Source organism: Sceloporus undulatus, chromosome 3 (genome assembly GCF_019175285.1).
Source record: "Sceloporus undulatus isolate JIND9_A2432 ecotype Alabama chromosome 3, SceUnd_v1.1, whole genome shotgun sequence".
NCBI lineage: Eukaryota > Metazoa > Chordata > Lepidosauria > Squamata > Phrynosomatidae > Sceloporus > Sceloporus undulatus.
Window position 1 is genome coordinate 275,597,196 of NC_056524.1, and position 23,216 is coordinate 275,620,411.

The window sequence follows — 23,216 nt, forward strand, 5'->3', positions numbered from 1 at the left end:
AGGTTGAGTCTCCCTTTTCCAGGATTCCAAAATCCAAGCTATTCCCCAAACCAAAAGGGTTTTTCATGGGTGGCTGAGACAATAACATCTTTGCTTTCTGACGGTTTGATGTACACAAACTTTGTTTCATGTGCAAGATGATCAAAAGATATTGTATAAAATTAGCTTCTCTATATAGAAGGTGTATACAATACATAAACGGATGTTGTGTCCCAGCTCCAAGTATCTCACTATGTACATATATGCAAATACAGGTATTCCCCAAATATCCCAAACATTTCTGGTCCCAAGCATTTTGGATAAAGAAGACTCAACCGGTATGAATTAAGTTGCACCTCCAGAATATTACTTGCCAAGGTCACCTCATGAGCAAAATATTTTTAAACTGAAAAGCTGCTTTCAATAGGGACCCATAATTCCAGCAGTTACGCTGAACACTTATGCAATCCCCAGTCCTTTTGGGATCAGCAGGTTTTGTCCCGCTCCAAGACAAAAAGAGAGCACCAAGAGAAAAAGGGAGACTTATGGCACCTGAGATGTTAAAGAAAAATCTACTCTGGAAAAGGTAGCCAAGGCCACTGATGCTCCGCTACGCGAGAAGCATCTTTCTGGAGTAAGAGGCTCTCCATGACCCCCCATTTGCCAGTTCCCAACTCCTCTCCATCCCAGACAAGGAAACAGAACGGACATCTCTCTTGTCCTGAGGAGGTGGAGGACACAGCTTGGCAGCAATGAGTTACAAGTAGTTCAGTTACCCACGACTAGGTATTCTTTGCGGAATCAAGGCAGAAGCTGCAAGAAAGAGCTTGCAATACTCCAATATTAGTGCAGTGATCTCTAGTTATTTTTCAACTGAGGGAGGATTTTGGAAGGCATTTCAACAGAAACTACTGTCCCGGCACAAATGAAGGTTCTGCTCATCACCATGAAGTATAAAGTAATGCTCCTACCCTACGTGGCTTAGGCCCAGACTGTAGGAAAGACCCTATATCTCCTGACAGGGACCTGCCAGAGCTCTCAGGGGAAGGCTTTCTCTCGGCTCAGAGAGAGGAAGCCTTCCTTCTCGGCAGCTGCTCCCAGGCTCTGGACCCTCTCTTGCTCTCCTTCCGTCGGCAGGCAAAGCCCTTCCTGCTTAAACAGGCTTTTCATGCGGTGGGACTGGCAGGGAGGCTTCTTGCTGGGATGTGCGGGGGTTTCTTTGTAAAAAAGCATTTGCATGTCTTTTTAAATGATTTTACACTCTTTAATGCAGGAATGTTTAATTGATTTTAAATTTTTATGGTTAAGGTTTTTTAAATGATTCTTTTTGGCAGCTGCCTTGGGTTCCACTCTGGGAGGGAGGTGGAAGACGAATGAAATAATGGAAAAGGAACGTTAAACATTAGGACGAACTTCCTGACAGTAAGAGCGGTTCAACGGTGGAAGATGCTCCCTTGGAGACTCTGGTGGGGTCTCCTTCTTTGGAGGACTTTCAACAGAGGCTGGATGGCCATCTGTCAATGGAGACTGAGAGTTCCTGCATGGCAGAAGAAGGGGGTTGGACTGGATCAGGGCCCTTCTTGGGGTCTCTTCCAACTCTAGGATTCTATGATAAACTAGCAAAGCACACTGCTTGCCTGCCTGCCTGCCTCTCCTCTCAGGGTGAGCTCTTAGACCCTGCTGTGTGCCATGGAACAAGTGCACATCAGCCTGCAAAGAGCATCAAAACCAACAGCAACAACTACAACAACAACAACAAAATGGGGTTGGGGTGGCAGTGGGCCCGCTGAATGACAATGGAATTAAAGGCATTCCAAAGGAGGATATAGGGACTGCAGAGATGCTGAATGAAGTATTTCCAGCTGCCTTCAACAATGAAGATGTTAGGCAGGTGCCTGTGCCTGAACAGATGTTTCCAGAAAGAGAGAATTAAGGAAATTGTTCTTGATGAGAGAGAAAGTATTTAATTGCTGGTCCTCTAATTAAAATCTGCGGCCTGTCAGAAGGTGGGCTTGCCCCAAGGAGCGGCTGGGTGGCCAACTGCCAGGGAGGCTCCAGGGCTTGCGCCAGGTGGCCCTTGGGACCACTCCTTCTGACCCTAATGAGGCTCAACAGTTCTCTATCTCTGATACTCAGCTTCTGTGTTGGAGTATTGCAGATAGAGTGGCTAGTGTCAGTCTATTTTTAAGACCCTGGGAAAAGCTGGGAAACTACAGGGCAGGCCATTTAACATGTACTCCTGGTAAACTGGCAGAAAGTCTTACTAAGAACGAAAATGCAAAGCTGAGAAAGGGGAAAGATCTACTGGAAGTCCTTGTTTACATCCCATTTGGACGACTGAAACACACTCTACATGGGGCTGCCTTTGGAAACGGTCCAGAAACATCATCAGGTTGCTACCAGAATGCTGACTGGAGCCAGCATTACAAGGAGAATATAACTCCCTTGTTGAAACAGCATCACTGGCTACTGGTTCGTTTCTGAGCACAATTCAAAGCGCTGGTCATGAAGTATAAAGCCCTAAACAGCTTAGGTCCAGGCTATTTGAGAGGCTACATCTCCCCATGTGAACCTGCTAGCACCCCAAGATCTTCAGGTTTCAATGGGTTCATAAACAAACAGGAGTTAGGGGTGAGTAGGATGGAAGCTTAGTTTGGTGGTGATGATGATGATGATGATGCTAAATTATAGAGTGATGAGAAGAAACATACATTGTGAAGAAGTGCAAAAGGGCCTCTCCAAACAGGGGAGGATGGACACTGAACCAGCAAATGAAAAGAAAACACGCATGAAGTGATATATAAGGGAGGGTAAATCGTAACATGGAAAAGTTGGCAGTCACTCAGCGTGAAAGAGGTTTTTGGATGATGGTGGGGTGGCAGTGGACTTCTCAGTTAAAGTGTCAACTCAATCTCTCTCTCTCTCTCTCTCATAGATAGATAGATAGATAGATAGATATGAATGAGAGAGAAATTCCATATAGGACATAGTTAAAACAGAAATCAAAGCTCAAAGTGCCAACCTCACACTCCCCTTTCCCAAATCTGTATCTGGGATACTGTGCAATTTTCTGGTCACAGTGACTGAAAGAAGGATATTGCAGAGGCAGCCACAACAACCAAAGGAATGGAGCTGCTCCTGTGGGAGAAAAGGTGGTCCAGCTTAGCAAAAAGGTGAGTAAGGGGCAACAAGGCGGTAGTAGGCAAAGCAATGCCTGGTGTGGAGAACGCAGACTGGGAGAAGGTTCCCCTCATCCTTTCTCTTAATGTTCAAAGCAAAAGTAACCCAGTGGTGTGGAGTGAGACAGGAGATTTAGGGAAGGTGCCTCCTTAAGCTGTGGAACTCATAGCATAGTGTTGGTTGCCATTATCTTTAGAGGGCTGAAAAATGGCTACTCAGGATAGGTATGTCACATCCAGTCTCATGGCAGCCAGTGCCAGGAAACGTGAGGAAGAGAGTGCACTTACACTTGTGCCCCTTGCCTGGGCTTCCCATTGGGGCAACTGGCTGGCCATTGGCTGGACCAGAGAGGCCTGCTTTGGTCTGGTCCAGAAAGACTCTTCTTCAGCTCAGTAAAATCTTGTTTCCAACTGGATGAAGGGTGAGCCTGAACAGACAGATTAAAACAAGTCTTATCTAACTGGCTGAGGAGAGAACACCACTGAGCTCCAAAAGACAGGGAAGGGCAGCCAGATACAGTAGCATAAAATCGCCTTGGGCAGACAAGACAGCAAGCCGTTTGCCACCGAGTCTTCTGATGGCACCCATGGCTGTGTAAACTGGGCACCTCCTGTGCTATTATTAGGATAAGACCAAATAACCCTGAAGAGAGCAAGGCTATTAGATACTGCACTAAGGAAGGTAGAAAAGTATGGTTTCATAGAGAGGTAAGAAGTAAAGATGCACAATTCATTTACAGATATGCAATGGAAGGACAGGTTGCTCACCTGTAACAGTATTTCTTCGAGTGGTCATCTGCGAATACATACAAATGGGTTTTACTGCGCCTGCGCAGTGCTGCTCGGAACCTACTGGAATCACTGGGCAGAGTTAACTCTGCAACATCTTGAAACTTTTGGGCGGTAACTCCGCCACCCGTTATAAGGCCCCTGCCTTCCCGCTCTTTCCCCAGTTCCGCAATTTTTCCGCCAAGCAGGCGATGGAAAGAGAGCCAATGTGAGCAGGACACTGAGGGGACGGACGGGTGGGATTTGTATGTATTCGCAGATGACCACTCGAAGAAATACTGTTACAGGTGAGCAACCTGTCCTTCTTCTTCGTGGTCTCTGCGAATCATACAAATGGGTTTAGACTGACAAGCTAAGGTATGCGGCGGAGGGAGTGTCCTGAGACCAAAGCTATGGTAAACCAAAGGTATGTTTATTACAATAAAATACCTTGAACCATAAAGAGTCAGTCTGTTTGTTCATGGACAGATCACATAGCAATAACTTTGCTAAACCTGAGAAGGGAACAGAGGTCATGCAAGACCGATCCCATAAGACTTGTGCAAACATACATTCAACAACATGTAAACAGTGTCAACTGTACAAGTGTAGTAAACACAAACATCATCAGCAGTGCAATCAATGCAACCCTGAGACCAACACAGCCCTCCCGAAAGCTGCGTCTCGGATGGCCCTGGTGTCCAACCTATAGTGTTTAATAAAAGTCAGAGGTTGGGACCAGACAGCAGCCTTGCAGACATCCTCTAATGGGATACCCGACAGGAACGCAGAGGACGCTGCCATCGACCTCGTGGAATGAGACCGAACCCTGCCAGGGAGAGGCTTGCCTAACAGTTCATAGCAGAGGTGGATGGTACCAGCCACCCACTTCGACAACCTCTGCGCGGACACAGGCAACCCCTTCTTCGGTTCCGAGTAGCATTGGAAAAGTCTCTCGGACCGACTGGAGGCAGCAGTTCTGTCCATGTAAAAGGCCAGCGCTCTCCTGACATCAAGAGAGTGCAGGCGTCTCTCCTCATCCGACATCGGGTTGGATGCGAGAGTGGGCAACACAATGTCCTGGCACATGTGAAAGGTAGACACAACCTTCGGCAAGAAGGAGATGTCAGTGCGGAGGACCACCTTGTCCCTGTGAAACCTTAGGAATGGCTGGTCCCTTTGCAAAGCACAGAGTTCGCCCGCACGGCGGGCAGAGGTGATGGCCACAAGAAAAGCGGTTTTCCAAGTCACAAGTCTCAAGTCCGCTGTGGCCATCGGTTCAAAGGGCCTGGATTGGAGGGCGGACAGCACCGACTCCAAGCTCCAAGCCGGTGTTGGTACCGACACAGGAGGGTAAAGATTGGCACAACCCTTCAGAAACCCCTTCACCAAGGGGTCCTTGAAGAAAGAAACCCTCCCCCCGAACTGATATTTGGCACAAATAGCAGACAGGTAACATTTGATGGATGCGAGGGACAGCCCCCCATCCAGAAGTGCCATCAAAAACTCCAGCACCACTGGAGTGGACACCTGTGCAGGAGACAAGCCCTTTTGGTCAAGGAAGAGGCAAAATCTCTTCCACTTTAGGGCATAAGAGCGCTGGGTGGAAGGTTTCCTCGCAGCCAGGATCACCGTCCTCACAGCTTCCGGCAAGGCGGTTAGGGTCGGATCCTCCAGGCCACCAACGGCAGACTCTCGATGTCGGGGTGAAGAATCCGTCCGTCCTGGATCGACAGCAGGTCCGGGCGGGGATCGAGGCGGAGGAAACATCGCCTGGAGAGGTGGAGAAGGGATGCGAACCACGGCTGTCTCGGCCACCACGGGGTGATCAGGATCGCATGCGAGCGGTCCGTTGTCATCTTGGACACCACTCTGATGATGAGGGGGAACGGAGGGAAGGCGTAGAGGAGCTCCCCCGTCCAGAGGAAGGCGAACGCGTCTCCAAGGGATCCGTCGAAACGCCTCCTGGAGCAGAACTGGAGACAGTGGCTGTTCCGGCTGGTCGCGAAGAGGTCGATCCGGGGGTTTCCCCACCGATCGAAGAGGTCGCTGACCGTCTCGGGATGGAGCCTCCACTCGTGGCACACCGATGGAGACCTGCTGAGGCGGTCCGCCAGCTCGTTGTCCTCCCCGGGGAGGTGAATCGCCTGGAGGAGGACGCATCTCTGGATGCACCAGTCCCAGATGCGGAGCGTGAGGTCGAGCAGGGTCCTGGATCTGGTACCACCTTGTTTGTTGATGTAGTACATCACGGTGGTGTTGTCCGTTCTCAGGAGAACCACTCTTCCTGAGACTGCAAACTCGAATGACCTCAATGCTTTTTCCACTGCAAGCATCTCCAGGGCGTTGATGTGGAGGCGCTTGTCCTGTGGGGACCACCTGTCCTTGATGACAAGGTCGAGCAGGTGGGCGCCCCAGCCCTCCAGGGATGCATCGGTTGTCAAGGTGAGCTGTGCCTGGGGCTGATGGAAGGGCATCCCGGTACAGACATTGGAACTGTCCAGCCACCATCTGAGGGACGCGGCCACCGGTCTCGGTACCGTGAGCCACCTTGAAGGAGGGTCTTCCAACGGGGAGAAGACGGAGAGGAACCAGGACTGGAGAGGTCGGAGCCGAAGTCTTGCCCAGGGGGTGACGAAGGTCGTTGAAGCCAGGTGGCCCAGGGCGACTTGGACGTCTCTGGCCCTCACCCTTCTGTGAGAGATGCAAGACCTGATGGCGGTCGTCAGCGCCTGGAAACGGTCTGGAGGGAGAAATGCGGAGCATGTCTCAGAGTCGAGGATGGCGCCGATGAACTTGACCTGTCTGGAAGGTTGGAAGTGGGACTTCTCCCGGTTGACCACCAGACCGAGGGAGTCCAAAAGGTGTAAGGCGAATGAGAGTGCCTCCTGCAGTTCTGTCTGGGACTCGGCGGCGAATAGCCAGTCGTCGAGATATGGGAAGACCATGTACCCCTTTTGATGGAGGTAAGCCACCACCGGTGCCATGCACTTCGTGAAGACTCTCGGTGCCGTGGCCAGGCCGAAGGGGAGGACGTTGTAGTGGTAAGCGACGGAGCCCACATCGAAGGCGAGGAATCTTCGGTGGGACTCCCGGATCCCGATGTGGAAATAAGCGTCCTTCAGGTCGACGGTCGCAAACCATAGACCCTGGTGGAGCAGAGGCAGAATGGAGGCTAGAGTTACCATTCGGAAGCGACGGTAGTCAAGGAACAAGTTCAATTGCCTTAAGTCAAGGATGGGCCTGATCCCCCCATCAGCCTTGGGTACCGTGAAGTATCTGGAGAAGAAAGCTCTAGACACTTGATCAGGAGGTAAAGGGGAAATTGCCCCTTTTTCAAGAAGAGTGCGCACTTCGTCGAGAAGGGTGTCCGAGGGGGAAGTGGACATAAACGCTCCAGTTGGAGGGAGCTCTTGGAACTCGAGGGCATACCCCCTACGGACGATGTTAATCACCCACGAGTCCGATGTTATGGAGGCCCAGGTGTTAGCAAAGGGCCGTAGGATGTCCAAGAAGAATAAGGGCGACGGGGAAACGAAGTGCGCTGCGTCCCTTCAGGCTCTCTTCTTCCCCTGGTCGGTGTCCTGCCGGCGGGACTTGCGGTACCGGGGCGGGAAATTACGACGGCCAGAGGAGGAGGAAGACTGGGAGGGGTAACGGCGCCTCTGCGAGCCCTGCTGCTGAAGCTGTCGATCCTGAGAGAAAGAGCCCTGGGACTGACCTTGTGGTGGCCAAGGACGGTGCCTCCTTCTGAAGGGTGAGATGGGGTTAGAAGACATCCCATGTTTCTTAGCAGCGGCCTTCATTCTGAACTTGCAGTTCAGACGCTCGTCGGTGTCGGCGTGGAAAAGGCCGGTGCCATCCAGAGGCATGTCCTCGATGGCCGATTTCACATTGGCGTTGAGGTCAGATCCCCTGAGCCAAGCGTGCCGGCGCAAGGCTAGTGAAGCCGCCATGCCTCGTCCCGCGCAGTCGGCGACGTTCCTGGAGGCGGTGATAATCCAGTTGCCTATGGAGTGGGCCTCGTCGCGGATCTCTACCAAGCGGCGTTGGACCTCATCGGGGACGTCAGGAACGATGGGTGAGATGCTTTCCATCAGAGCCTGGATGTATGCCGCCATGCAGGCACTGTAATTAATAGCCTTTACGATGAGGGCGGCAGAAGAGTAGGCTTTCTTTGCTAGGCCGTCGATCTTCTTGGCCTCTCGGTCAGCCGGGGATGTCGCCTGTTTAGGCACAAAAGTCTGCTGTGCCCCTTCTACAATGGCCGAATTCGGCTTAGGATGGTCGGTCAGCCATGAGCAGGTCAGTGGTGCGATCTTGTAAAGAGTTTCGACCTTCTTGGAGGAAGCAGCAAGCGAGGCCGGGGTATCCCAAGATCTCTGCACGATGGATTGCAGAGACGGCAGCATCGGGATGCAAGGTGGGGTGGGGACGCGTCCGAGAACTCGGCGCTCCACAGGGTCGCGGGCCTCTTCTTCGGGTGGAGACAGGTCGATGTCAAGGGTGCGACACATCTTGATGATATGCTCACTGAAGGCGCGAACATCATCGGTGGGTGACGACGAGCCCGGGTGGTGCATCTCCTGCGGCGAGGGTGGATTAGATGGATCGTCTTCCTCGTCCGAAGGATCCCGTGATGGAGACAAGGGCTCCCGGTCGGAGTCGGAATCAGAAGTCAGGGGGATGTCAGGTACCCTGGCCCGGGATGGAATGCGGGCCGGAATGTGAGGTGCCGGTGGCTCCAAGGACTGGCGGCGAGGCACTGAGGACGAGGCCACAGCCTGGGAGGATGATGGCTTGTCAGCCTGAGGCATCACAGGACGCAGGTTGAGCCTGGTGAATTCTCTGAAGGCCTTCTCCTTGGGGACCGACATGTAGTACCTCTGAGTCTCCGTGTCGAAGAACATGTCAGTGTCCATCTCCCATGGGTCCTCCACCTCTGAGAGGGGGGCAGCCTCGTCTGCACACGAGTGAACCGACAGTGGAGAAGGCTCCCTCACAGGAGAGGCCGGTTGATTAGCGGCGGCCAAGTCCTCGGTCCGCGGAAGCGGTGTGGTCGGCACCGCTGTCGCATGTCTTGGGGTAGCTGGCTCAGGGCGCGAGGAGGTCCTTTCAGCAGTCTCCCGGGAAGGGGAACGATGCTTACGAGAAGCATGTTCAGATGACTTAGCCGGGCGCTCCGACGCAGTGTGGTCCTTCGTCCCAGATTTGGACTTGGACTTTTTGGGTGAAGGAGCCTCAGTAGCCTCGGTGTGACGCCTCTTCTTAGAGGACGTTGGAGTCACCGCCGGGTCTTCGGGCGGGAAGAACGGGTTTTCCGGCAAATCAAGAAGGACAGCGGTCCTCTTGGAGTGGGCCTTGGATGGCTTAGCCCCTTCCGATGGCGCCGCCTTTGACGAGGATGCTTCGGTCACGGGCAGCTTGGAGGCGTGTCGAGATGCTTTCGACGACGCCTTGGAGGACGGTAGCGGTGCGGTGCGAGCCTCCGACTCCCGATGCTCTCCCGAGCGCGAGCCCTCCGGGGATGGCTTCCTCCCGGATCTCCCCCTGGGCTCGAAACCCTTAGTCCCCGAGGATTTGTGGGGGCGCTTGGAGGGTTCGTCGGTGACACTGGGTCTCGAGGGACCACGGGTCACATCGGAGGTGGTCGGAGACCGTGTCCCGGCCGGGACAGAGACCACACTTGAGGCGCTGGCCCGTGAAGATGATGCGGGCGGAGCAACCGGAGGGAGCGATGATGAGCGGGGGCGCCCTTCCCGGACCTTTCCCAGGGCAATGGCTGAAGTTAGCCGGGATTCACGGTTTTTCCTGGCTTGGGAAGACAGAGACTTACAGAGGTGGCAGGCTCTGGCATCATGATCTCTTCCCAGGCAGAACAGGCAGGAGGAATGAGGGTCCTGGACGGGCACCTTGCCCCCGCAGCTGTCGCACTTCTTGAAAGGCGCAGGCATATTTCCGAGTCGTCAAATCCAAGGGGAAGAGCACGAGCGTAGTCAAAAACAAGCCGAGAGGTCCGAAGTTACCGGGGCGGGAGAGAGAGAATGGTCAAAAACAGTCCGAAGGTCAAAAAACGAAAGTGATTCCAATCAACCAAGAGCAGCGAAAGTTCCTAGAAGCAGCTAGCGCGGCGGAAAAAAGGAACTGGGGAAAGAGCGGGAAGGCAGGGGCCTTATAACGGGTGGGCGGAGTTACCGCCAAAAAGTTTCAATATGTTGCAGAGTAAACTCTGCCCAGTGATTCCAGTAGGTTCCGAGCAGCACTGCGCAGGCGCAGTGAAACCCATTTGTATGATTCGCAGAGACCACGAAGAAGAAATTATGTGCCCATGATGAGAAGCCTGAGGGGAGTTGCCCCTATCTTCCTGTTTTGTGGGTGCAATGATGCCCCAAACTTGTTGATGGGGCTGGCTGGGAACTGCCAATATAATGAAGAAAGCAATGCATGAGCTGCCTTAAGCTGAGAGGTCATCTGTCCAGTCTGTGGGGCGGTGGTGGTTTTGTGGGGCCATGGCGCTGCTTGAGGCAGAAGTCACCGTGCCAAGAACAGGCGCATGCCTGCTCAACGTCCTGCACAGACCAGACAAACTGGAAAGCTAGTCAGTTTCCATTAAAATGATGCTTCAAATCTTCTATGCTCTCAAAATTCAAATCTATAAGGATGCAAGAAGAGCCCTGCTTGATCAGATGGAGGGTCTACCTCAGTCCCAAGCAGCAACGCTTGCTATCCCAGGGACCGACCCAGGGACAGCCCCTCTCCTCCCCCCAAACTCTGTGGGCCTCCCTCTCTCCTGGGTCTTCAAGGGTAGACCTTTGCAAGCCCTGAGCAAGCGAACACTCGAGTGACTCTGCAGATCTGCTGAAAGCAAAGTCAAGTGTAACACTTCCAAAAGCCTCATTTTTGACCTCACAATTAAAATCACAGGAACCACTGTGCTGGAAAAGAGGGCTATAAAGAATCACAATCAATGATAGTCTTGAGGTTTTTTTGAAAAAAAAGAGGTTGATTGCAAGATCACTGCTAAGACCCCCAACCAAAGTTAAGGATCACAAGGGTTGATCAGATGGGGAGGGGAGGAGGAGGAGGATCACACAGCCCCCGGGGCCCGGTCCGGTTGGGGTTTGTTTTTCCCAAAGCCATCACCTTTCGCTTCTGTTGGGAGGAGCCTGGGCCAAACTGGTCGGCGGCGGCACTCCGCGTCTCCTCTTCGTGCTGCTGGATTTGCTGCTGCAAGAGAATGAGTTCGCCCAGGAGACCCTGCCGCCAGTTTACAAAGGGAAGGAGGAGGAGGAGGAGGAGGAGGAAAAAGAAAATGGAGGTGAGGGGAGCAATAATGTTAAACCAAAGGACTGGACACACGGACGGAGACACGCAGGGCAAGGTGGGCGAAAGGGGGCAAACGGGGAGGGTCCAGCAGATAAAAACAAAAGAGAGGAACAGAACCCTCAGCAGGCAAAGCTTCTGCTTCTTTGGAATTAAAAATGGAGAGATGTTACAATGGCTTTTCAAGGAAGAAGTTCGTTAAAGGGACTAATGTTCCCTCTGCAGCTCTCAGATTCTGCCTCCAGAACTGGGACACATAAAGAAAGAAAACACAACTGGCTTCATACCTTTCTTTCCAGACAGCTATCACTTGGTTTCAAAACACACAACATCCCCATAAACCAAAAATATCTGTTTGACAGAGAAAGCCAAGAGTCTCCGCTCTGACATGGCAGCACTGTGCAAGTATCCCTTAGATCAATGATGGCAAACCAATGGCACGCATGTCAGAGGTGGCACTCAGAGCCCTCTCTGTGGGCACATGTGCCATCGCCCCAGCACAGAGTTTGTTACTAGAAAGCCAAAGGGACATGGCACTTTGCAATAAATAAGTGGGTTTTGGGTTGTAGTTTGGGCACTCAGCCTCAAAAAGGTTCACCATCACTGCCTTAGATGAAGAAATGTACTGTACATTTTCATACCAATTCCATTATTTGTCAGATGTAGAAAAAGCATCTATACAGCCGGCCCAATCTGCCTAAATGCAAACAATTTTAATTTAAACAATAGAATGTGTAGAAAACTCCAGAACTGGCAGCTGAAGAACATGACCCCAAAATGAACAGAAACAAGGAACACGTGAAATTTAAATGTACGAGTATGTTTTTAAAAAGAAAGGAAGTGGCCGCTTGATAAACAAGGGAGCTGGAGGCTCAAATCTGTCATCCACAGTCTTCATGCGCTGCTGTTTTGTTTCAGTGGCGTCTGCTCTGAACAAGAACCCGCCTTCCATAAGTAAGTCAAGACATTACCATTGTTTTTAAAAAGTCATTTGCAAAAAACTTCATTAGAAATCCACTGCTGATGATATCTTGCATTGGAAGAGGATCTTGGAATGTTTTCCTATGGGATCTTTGGATACAGGATGGGTCTAGATGTTTTCATGGGTAAAATAAATAAATACGATGTAGAAAAGGCAAAAGCAAGGGCCAAGTGGGTCAGGAAGCACAAAGGGATGGGGCTGGCTGACGAAAACAGGGGCGCCCACATGTGCCTGGCGTCTCCAATGGGAATGGCACATATATGTTGACTCAAAGGGCCACAAGTGCTTTCAGTTAAGCCCGGCCTTCTCAAGGAAGGGATTCTTCCAGTAATGCTTCTGGGTGGAGGGAACCTCAGGTATCTCTCCAAACAAGAGGGCAGCTAATAACTTAAGGCAACCTCTCTAATAATAATAATAATAATAATAAAGTTTTATTTATATCTCCCGCTTCGCCCTTCAGATGAGTAGCACTCATTTAGGGAAGACTATGGGGAGAACATGTCAAGAGAGAGCCAGATGAGGATTCCTCTTATTCTTTCAAACCAGTCCGAAACTGCAGCCTGTTTGACTCAGCCACCGACCTTTCAGTCTTCATCTGGGGCCTGACCCACTTAGTGTTCACCAGCCAGATTCTCAGACCATCAAGGGAGATTAAGCCACTGACATGAAAGACATGTATGACCTTACTGAGCGTAGCAGTGACTTACAGAAGCAAATGATGGGATACAGCAGGGAAAGGCTTATTACCATTGCCTTCCCTCTTCTCTGGAAGCTTCTAGTCCAGGCTCAGTGACTCCAGAGGCCTCTCAACATTGCCAGGCGCATGAGCACCAGCTGCCCTGAGGGAAAGCTGGGGCAAAGCAGCACAGCTGGAGGGCTGCAAGGTTTTCCTGACCCTTCCAGAAACAGCCAGACAATTTGAAAGCAACAGGGAAACCTCCCTGTTCTCTCACTGCTTAGAAACTGAGGGGGAACCAACAGTGCCACTAAGTTTGCCCACTTCCTCTCTCATGCGAGGGGCGAAGAGTACAGCAGCCTAAACACTATGTCCCAGTTACTCATGTCAAATCAAAGGGCACCTCAAACAGCTGATACTCTCCTGCCATTCACGACCACCACTCTGCTTCAGAAGCCCAATCATAGAACCAGAGAACCATGGAGTTGGAAGAGACCACAAGGGCCAGCCAGTCCAATCCACTTCTGCCACGCAGGAACTCTCAATCAAAGCATCCCCATTGACAGATGGCCATCCAGCCTTTGTTTAAAGACCTCCAAAGAAGGAGACTCCATCATTCTGCATTGAAGCAGTGTGTTCAACTGTTGAAAAGCTCTCACTGACAGGAAGTTCCTCCTAACGTTGAGCTGGAATCTCTTTTCCTGTACCTTGCATCCACTGTCCCATGTTCTAGTCTCTGGAGCAGTAGAAAACAAGCTTGCTCCCTCCTCAATATGACATCCCTTCGAACAGGACAATCCTATCACTCCTTAACCATCTCTTCTCCAGGCTAAACATCCCCATCCCCATGGTTTTTGCTTTTAGTAGAGCTTTTCATCTCTGTGGTTGCTGAGAGGTGTGAGGTCCTTCCCCCCCCCCCCCAGACTGATTATAGTGGGTCTTAGGCAGAAGAGCCTACCCTGCTTTGCCTTAAACCCTTACCAGCGGCTCCCTCGAGGGAACAGGCCCAGCCGCCATGCTTTCCTATGACTCAGGGGCTGGAGGCACCTGTTTGGCACATGGGCCGCAGTGGCCTATTCCGATGGCTGAGGAAGTGCTGCCAGCACAATCTGGCCCCATGTGGCTCCTACTCTGCCCTCAGAACAAAGGTGAAAGGCCCAAGGAGATCCCAAAAACAAGAACTGAGTAAACCATTTGGGGCTGATTTAAGAAAACAAGAAGAAAAAGGATAATCCAGAAACGAGTTATAGAAATTTCACAGGCTGTTCAATGGCCTGAGAGCTCTCTTGCAGAATGGAAACAGCACAGCATAGTTTGGCTCCAGAGTATCTAGATGAGATGCAAGCCCAGTTTCCACTTTGTACGTAAAAATAACAAACAAACCCTGGAGCTTACACACAGAGAAGGTGTGCAAGTATGCGTTAAAAACCACAAATGCAATCTACGGTGCCCCACACCGGGAGTCACAGCTGTATGAGGCATGGAAATCCCATGTCCAGCTTACTGAACCAGAAGGCTAAGCCCTGACAGAAGGTCACCCTTAGGACTGTATTGTAAGGGCCCTAGTCATCCGCCCACTGACCCCAAGCCAAACCAATGATCAGACAAAGGAGACGGCAGTATTCAGTTCAGTTTCCGTGCTTTAATTCTGCTGAACTGTATCTTTCTGGGCACAAGGCCATATGGCAAATCCCTGGCTTTTAAGCATGGCCTTACTCAAAACCAACTCCTTCTGAAGTCTACCAGCAAGGATACAGGGCCGCCTTTCCCTCCTGCTCCAGTCAACCCTTCTCTCAAATGGTGCAGCTGCACCCATCATTGTGTGGCTATCTCCCAATTTGTAAGTCCATCTGGAGAATAGGAAAAAACAAGCCCTCTGCTGCTCAAGGGCTTCTCACTCCCGGAGCCATTTGGAGGGCTGAAGAATGTGGGGCCTTGGAGAGCCCCTTAAAGCCAGTCAGGCCCCCAGGATGGACAACCAGCCCCCCGTTGTTACTGACTGCAGTCCGCTTGCCCTCCCTCCTTCTGGAGGTTTTCCAAAGCGTGAGCCTTGGCATCTTCTGGAAGGTCCACCCCACAGACAGGGGACATCTAGCAACATGGCTGCAGCAGGTGGGAAGCCACAGAAATCCCCTTTAATTGGGCATGTTATCTTCTTAACTTTGCTGCTGTGTGTTTTAAAACACAGTAACTTCACTTAAGAATGAGGCATGTTTGAAAGTGGACTACACTGAGTGCACTATTTGTGACTGTGAGGCAAACTTAAACCTCAGGAACTGTAAGCAATATTTTTATGACTCTGGGAGAGTCGCTCTGATATTGACACTGAGCTTCTGAAACTGAAATTGTGTCCCAACGTCACACACGCCTGAGTTTTGTCAGGAAGACTTTTCTGGGATGGAGAAGAAATGCCCCCAAACTCAGCCTATGCTCCTCCCGTGTGGGTTAAAGTCAACTTTCTGCTGGCAAAGGTTTTGGAACACCTCTCCCTCCTGAACACCACCCCCAAAAACTGGCCATGAGGGTCTCCCCAGTTGTCCAGAGACTGTTGGGGTGCCCTGGGGCCTGCAGGGCTGGCCCCTTCCTGGCTCCCCAGATCCTGCACTTCTGCCTGCTGGACTCTGCCTTTCACCTCCTGCGTTCTTCAGGGTTTCTCCTTGAAAGCTTACCTTCTTGTACTGTTTTTCATGATCGCTTCCTTGGTCCGTCGCCCTGAAAGCTGTATCCCCAGAAGAACCTGCAAAGGAAGGCAGAAGGACTCAGACAGTGTGTCCCCCATTTTGCACAGAAGAGAGACAAACTGTGTGAAGCAAGCAACAAGGTGTCCCGTTTTCTAATGATGCTCTCTTTAAAATGAGTTTCCTCTCTGGGATACTGAATTTGTGCAAAATAATCTCCCTTTTCTGAACAGAAATGCAACCGGATTGACCAGAAGTCTTGCACGTTTGCTGTGACAATGCAGACATAGAGCCCCACAGCCATCTTCAGCTGCCTCAGGGAGCTCTCTGGCTGATGGAACAAGTGCTGATTGCCAAACCAGAGGAAGGCCCATCGCGAAGGAGGAAGGCGGCCAGGCGCAGAAGATGGGTGCCATATGCCTGGAGACGGCAGGAGGGACAGGGGCTGCCTCCAGTCGCTCTGAACAGAGTCAGGAGCTTTTCAGCAAAAGGATGCTTTTTGTAAAAACAACAACATTGACCTTCCATTTTCCCTTGCGCCTTTCTGTTTTGTAATGGAAAGAAAAAGCAAACGAGGGTCTTCCAAGACCAGAGTCCCAAATCATACAAACTATTCATTGATTTGTATATTCTGCCTCTCTGCCAACATGTGACCCAAGACTGTCCCAAAAAGTTAAAGAATTATTACATCTTCAATGCCTCTTGCCAGTTTTATCTTGTTTTTAAAGGGCTGGGGGACTGTTAAGGGACAGTAGAGAAAAAGTGCTTTTTACACACCCAACAACAGAAGTAGATCAGAAGCTCCTATGACTTCACTAACCAAATTGTAACCTGTAGAAAACCAGCAAAAGAAGGGGAAATAAAAATTATAAATACAAACAAATGGCAAAGCAAATGAGAGACACTATGGTCTTGCACTCTGCAAGAGCCAGGCAGGTGTAATGGCAGACTTAAGCACACTTGGGATGCCAACAGACAGAGACTGGACCACAGGGCAGTCAAAATAATAATTCACAACCAAGTAGAAATCAAGATCCCAGGATCTGTCTGGTTCTGTTTTTTTAAAAAACCCACAAAAGTGCATAGGAGGGTCTCATCTACTTGCTGTCCGTTTCCTTGCGCATACCATCCACACAGGACTCCCCAGCCACCAGTCCTCCGCTCCACAGAGCAGCTTTCCTCTGAAGGGAGGACTTGGGAAAGGCAAAGCCAAAAAGCATGGACAGAGGTCAGGGAGAGGCAGCCGCCGCTAGGTTCCTGCTATGCTAGAGGCAGCCTTCAAGGGTCCAAAGAAGACAAGGCCCTGGAAAAGCTGCACTGGCTCAATCCAATCAGGACTCCTGACAGGATTCAGGAATGTGGGGAGCAGAGGCAGTCGCTGGAAAGCCCCCAGCAAACCAAGAGACCCTCCCTTTGCTCCTGGGCTGGAATATGCTCAGATGTCAATGTCGTCCCTTCCCCCTTGACAGAGATGGGCAAAGTGGCAAGGGCTGCAGGACCAAACCAAGGAAGCTCAGAGGGGTGAGGAATTAGGAAGTTCTTCCTCTCCAGCTTTCATTGCTCAGGTTTTCTGTTGTGAAACGTTTCCCTACCTGGCGTGAAAAGCCCTGTCAGCGAACTGATGCTCTCTCCAATCTTGTCAAAGTCAGGCATCAGCTTAGCAAGGTCTTCTGAATCCGGAAGAGCGTTTTTGAGTTTTTCTAGAGGGGGGGCAATGGAAAGAGAGGTTCAGTTACTTCTGGGTTTTGAGGGAGTCAAGATGAAAGGTTAAGCTTTTAGGGGAAACAAATGTGACGGCACAACAGAGGATTTTGAGAGTCTTTGTAAAACTGAAACTCCTCCAACTATGCAGTTTTTAAAAAAATATAAAAATCAGAATTTAAAAGACCTCCAGCAGAATAAACAGAATAATTTACGCATGTATGGCTTATAATTATTTAACAAAATGTAAAGTTCATCACTGCAACTCTTTTTACAAATAAAAAACAGAGACTTAGGCCTGTTCCAGACTGCCAAAATAAAGCGGCTTTGGGTCTCTTTGGAGGTATGCTATTTAAATGATGCATGCACCCTAAGAATCCGGAAGCGGCACCAAAGCTGCACTCCGGTGCTTAGGAATGGAGTGTGGCTTTGGCGCGACCTCCGGACTCCTAGGACCCATGCATCATTCAAATAGCATAACTCCAAAGAGACCCGAAGCTGCTTTATTTTGGCAGTCTGGAACAGGCCTTAGATTACTTTCTGTATGCCGCTGCCGTCAAAGGCTGTTACAGTCTATAAAGCACAGGCTGGTTTCCTTTTGAAATTCCTTGGTGTGTTCCATTATCCAATGTATGTTTGCAATATGCTAATTTATTTAACTCAAAGACAATGCCATGTTACTCTGGAAAATATCAGCATGCAAAGGGATCTTGTGGTCATAAAAAAACTTAAAGTACAGTTAAAGAAATGTAGCACCTTTGAGAGAAACTGAAAGAAAGAAGCTGGTAGCCTGAGCTTTCCTAGACTTGAGCCAACTTCCTCAGATGCATGTAGGCTCACATATGTGAAAGCGCATGCTACCGACCTCTTTTGTCCAGTTTGTCTCAAAGGTGCTACAGTTCTTTAACTGTATTTTGTTTTAGCTTATCTTGTTACAGCCTTTTGCAAACTGCATTACACATAAAATCAATTTCTCTCTTTGTCTCTGGTCAAATGATTCCCACTCCGGCTGCATGTTTTTCAAGTGTTCTGCTAAGACAGGTTGCCTTAGTGCCTTGGGAAAGTGGGGGGGGGGGGCTTCTTCTTTAAGAAGGCGGCAGATGCTGCTGCTGCTGCTGCTGTTATGAGTGCTAGGGCTCTATCATGAAAACCCACAGCACACAAAGTCCTCGTTTTGACCAGGAAGACTAGGAGAAAAAGATCCAGGGGATATGAAACAACTAAAATAAACCTTCTCCGCTCCAGAAAAATGCTTGAAAACTTTTCCAGAACAAAAAAACTGTTTTCAGAGAGACATACTCATCTGTGCATCTAATATCCTAGTTCTAATTGAAGTGAGTATTCAAGGAGGAGAAGAGGAAGAAATAATTGAAATCAAGTACCCACCAAAGTCTACATATTCATCCAGCTCCCAGATGAAGTCAGGTACAATCCACTTGTACTCGCCAAGGTCAGGCAGCATGTCCTTCCACTGGTCATACGTCTATCACCAAAAGCAGAGAGACATCGTCACGGATTCAGTACATAAGAATACTTATGGCCAAGTGGCACTGACGTCCCATTAAAGGCTAAAATTCACCAACTGTGGCCAGACCGCAGTACAACCGATACGGACCGGAGACTGGCACCAGAGGCTGCCCCAGTTCCGAGGGAACAAAATGGCAGCCTCTCCTCTCCCCTCATCCCTCCTGACTCCTCTGCTGCCACAGTGAGAGCAATCCAAGAGCAGAAGCTGCTCTTCCCCATGATAGCGGGAGCCATCGCTACTACGAAGAACAAGAGGTTAAAGGAAGCTTCCCCTTCCAAGGAAATGGCAGTGTTGCTCCAGAGAGATTCTTCATGCCACAGCCTCCCCTCACTTGCCTTCCCTCTAAGATCTACAACTCAAGAAGGGGAGAAAGACTAAGAGACCTACAGACGCTGAAAACGGGCCTTCTAGGCATCCAGCTCTGCAATGAAAACCCCTTTTCCCAGTGGCAGGGCGAGGAGACGGTGGCACAGAAGGCTGCAGAAGGAAGAGGAAAGGTGCAGTGTGTGTGAAAAAGACTGAAGGCAAAAGCACAACCTTATGGGGAACTGCTGAAGGAAGTGGGTGGGTTTAGCCTAAGGAGAACTGAGGGGTGAAATGGAACAGCTGCCTCCAAGTACCTGAAGGGTGTTGGCTCATGGAAGATGGAGCCACCTTGCCTTCTGCTGCTCCAGAGGGCAAGGCAAAGGAATCAAATGGCCAGGAAGGAAATTCCACCTAAACGCCAGGAAGAAGGTCTCGGGGGCACGGGCTGCTGGATGGTGGAAGAGGCTACTACCTTGGGGAGTGGAGGGCCCTCCTTCCTTGGAAGCCTTTGGTCTGCCAGGGGCCCCAGCTCAGGTGGATGTCCAGCGGTGGCAGCAGGAGGTCAGACCGCCTGGCCCTTGGGATGCCTTCTGGCTGTTCTACGGTTCCACACTCGGACTCTCCCTCCCACAAAAACACCCACCGCCTGTACATTAGCTAGAACATGTCCTGTTGGTTTAAACAGCTCTGATCATTCTCCCTTATGTTCCTCGTAAAGAGAAGACCCTGCCAGCCGCTGATGGAACTGCTGTGCCCTCTCCAGCATCAAATCTTTTAACTCCTCAGAGGACCATCCCAGACCCTTCTCCTGATTCCACAAAGTGCGAAAGGCTGGGATAGAGGCACAGGAGAGCAGCCTCGGCTTGCCTCAGTACCTTTTTGGCCGTGTATCCGCCGCCCACCGCAGACCCCAAGACGATGTACCGGAGCCTCAGGAGCCGGGAGGCCACTCTGGCCAGCCAAAAGTTCCTGCGCGGCTGGGACCCATTCTTTATAAGGAGGTGGGGGCCGTGCGAGGGAAGGCGGCGGCGGAGGGCGGAGAAGGGCTGTGTCAAGGTCCGTAGCGGAGGCCTCTGGGCTTTGGAAACAGGATGGCGGGAAAGATGGACGCTCTGGGAGACGAGGTGCAGCTTCTGCCGCAGCAGCAGCAGTGGCGCTGGCTTCCCTCTTGCTCTCTGGGCCCCATTCGTCAGGCTTCGGCAGATGAGGCTGAAGGAAGGAAGGAAGGAAGAGCTATTTGAGCAGAGCCCTTCTCCCGCCTCCATTTTATGCTGAAAGAGACTGAGGCTCCATCCACTTTGCAGAAAGAACCCTGCTTGACACCACTTTAACCCCTTGGCTCAATGCTATGGGATCCTTTGACTGCCCTAGGACTGAACCAGGGCAGTCAAAGCGGTCTCAAGCTGGATGACTATTCCTGCAGCTCTCTGGCAGGCATCCCTTTGCCAAGAGGCCAGCTCCCTTGCCCTGACTGCTGGCCAGGCCAGGCCTCTGGGGAAGCATGGCCCGGGGATCATGCCCAGAGCCTGCAGCCGCCCAGGAGGGACCCAGGCGCCGCCCTTGGGCTCCTGCCAAGAGTCCTCTGGGACGTCTGCCGCCACTGACAGCCTTAGCCAGGCTCCTCCGCTTGCAAGGGCCGTGTAGGGCAAGAGGAAGGGGCAGAGGCACCCTCCGTGGGCCCCCCCCCCGCCCTCAGTGTCTCCTCCGCCAAAGAGGGGAGGAAGGGCTGCCGGTGACAGAGCAGGGCTCCTCCGTGGTCCAGGGCTCGAGTCTCCTGGGCCAGGCTCCCTCCCTCGGCCGCCTCCTCCTCCGGGAGAGCAAGCAAAGGCGGAGCCTCTCCAGGGAGCCTGGCCAGGAGGACCCCGGAGGGCCTTGCCTGCAGCAGGGAGAGCAGCGGGGTCCCCGGGGCCGGTGTCCTGCGCCGCCGCAGGAGCAGCTCCAGAGGGCCCCGGGAGCCGGAGGAAGGAAGGAAGGCCTGGCAGAGAGCCCCGGCCCCCCTCTCAGCCTCCTCCTCCTCCGAGGCAGACCCCGCCAGGAGCTGCATGCTCCGCCCGCGCGGAATCCTGGGAGCCGGGCGGCGAAATCTCCCAAGGAGCCGCAGGTCCTAGAGCAGCGAAGGCGGCGGCGGCGCCGAGGGGAGCCGGGCTGAGCCGCGCAGCTGCCGAGGGAGCCTCCTTCGCTCACCAGGGGCCCAGCGCCACCGACGCCGCCCGCCACATCCTCCTCCTCCGCCTGCCGCCCTCCGCCGCTTCCGGTCCGGGCCCCGCGTCTGTCCGTTTCCGAAACGCCCCGGCCCCGCCTCCTCCTCGCCCTCAAAGGTGGCGCAAAGGTTCCGCCGGAAGTGATTCTGCCGGGCCGCGTTCAGCGACGCACCGCCGCAGAGCGCCTTCCGGCCCCGTAGAGCTAGGAAAGCAAAGAGCGGCGCGTTCGCGGCGAGCCTCCGAGCTTCAATGGCGTTTATCAAACGGGGTTCTCCCGCTCAGAACCGGAGTGAGAGCGGAGTGAGCGGTGCGGATTCACGTCATAACGCTCATGCATTTTCACACCTGGTTGCTTTCATTTTTTATTTTAAAAGTACCCTCCATTTGAAAATGTTGTCCTACATTTGTTCTGGTTTATTTATTTAATTTTTTAAAATCGTTAAATTATTTATTTTTTGGCTTCGCCCCCCCCCCCCCCGAGGATGGCGACCCCTCCCAGGATAGCAATGTTTACCAAGATTGAAATGTAATAACCCTACTGGCAGACCATAGGATTATGACTTGCCTTCTGGTAGACAATGCTTTATCCGTGATTGGATAAGCCCATGTTGATTCGGCTGAGACAGTGAACACATCTTGCTCCCCTTTGCTAATTAGAACTCTCCTGAGTACACATTGGTCCCTGATTCTGCAAATTGCCTTCTGATGTACAATGAGATAATGTAAAACCTGATGTAACCCTGATGTCAATAAAAAGGGCTGGCCAAGACCTGGCCAGCAGAAGAAGCTTTGCACCCCCATTCCTGTCTCTGCGTCTCTCTCTGCCGCGACACCCCCCAATTGTCTGAGGGACAGCAACCCGGCCCCCGGCTCAAAAGGGTTGCCTACCCCTGTTCTAGAGGACTCTTTGGGGGAGGACGTCCTCCAAAGTGGGGCCAAGGGGGAGGCAGGGGCCACTTCCAAGGAGAACAGCAGCTTCTACTCGGATCGTTTGGCAGGGAAAGACATTTATCATTATTATTATTATTATTAATAATAATAATAATAAAAATTCTTTCACTGCAAAACAACAACAACATTAATAATAACAATAATTTTTCCGGTGGGTGATACATTCGGGTGAAGCAGAGGGCATTTAGAGACAGGTGCCATTCCCTATCCTTCATGTGAGGCTAGGTCCAGATGGCAGATCTGAAGGGAAAGAAACAGTGGCTGGAGGCAGAGATGAAACTCCCAGAATTCCATAGCCTTGAGCCAAGGACCCCACAGCAAACTCCAGCTCCCATAATAATAATAATAATAAGTTTTTAAAATAATAACCATTTAAGTTATTAGTTTGCTGAGGCACCAGAGCTCTCTGGCAGAAAAGGCTCAATGTCTCAGGACACTACAGTTCCCAGAATTCCATAGCACTGAGCCAGGACAGTTAACGTGGAGTTAAACTGGATTATTTCCCCAGTGCGGATGCAGCCTAAGAGAAGGCAACTGCTACAAAGGGAAGGATATATGTAGGTGAAATAGATGAGGAGAATAGATGCCGAAGTGGCTGAAATGGAAGGGGGCTCTGACACGGAGGACCCTTTGAATTTGGCTGCCATGGATGGGAGAATAGAAGGGAGGGAGAAAGGGGAAGCAGCTGTCATTCCCGTGAGAGTGGAGCCAGGCTCCCGTCTTCACCCCGGAAGGATGCGTCCAGAGCCCCACTGAGCATGCGCAAGGGTCCCAATTCAAATTGTTGAATCCCCATGGTATGCACCGGTGTGGAAATACAATGTGCACTCACTCCGCTTTCCCTGAATCCGCATCAGGTGACTTGCCTTGGATCCGATTCCCCCTCAGTTCGGAAGGGCAACCAGGTGTGATAAAACACTCACGTTATAATGTCAATTCGCATC

At 51.5% G+C, this 23,216-nt stretch overlaps 1 protein-coding gene across 7 annotated transcripts in view; it reads right to left on the reverse strand.

The window, feature by feature from the left end:
* The window catches only part of OPA1 (OPA1 mitochondrial dynamin like GTPase), a 60,589-nt gene extending 39,126 nt beyond the window's left edge, over positions 1 to 21,463 (reverse strand). For 3 of the 7 annotated variants that reach the window (XM_042456937.1, XM_042456935.1, XM_042456936.1), the window contains exons 1-7: positions 21,305 to 21,463; positions 19,996 to 20,329; positions 18,673 to 18,769; positions 17,178 to 17,285; positions 16,363 to 16,416; positions 15,577 to 15,644; positions 11,070 to 11,183 (exon numbers count right to left, since the gene is read on the reverse strand). In XM_042456937.1, the coding sequence (XP_042312871.1) occupies positions 11,070 to 11,183; positions 15,577 to 15,644; positions 16,363 to 16,416; positions 17,178 to 17,285; positions 18,673 to 18,769; positions 19,996 to 20,329; positions 21,305 to 21,339 (810 nt within the window). In that variant the 5' untranslated portion in view covers positions 21,340 to 21,463. Of the gene's footprint in view, positions 1 to 3,446; positions 3,587 to 11,069; positions 11,184 to 15,576; positions 15,645 to 16,362; positions 16,417 to 17,177; positions 17,286 to 18,672; positions 18,770 to 19,995; positions 20,330 to 21,304 lie in introns of those variants that run through there. The other 4 variants (XM_042456938.1, XM_042456939.1, XM_042456940.1 and 1 more) reach the window with 4 other exon arrangements.
* Positions 21,464 to 23,216: the final 1,753 nt, after the last annotated feature.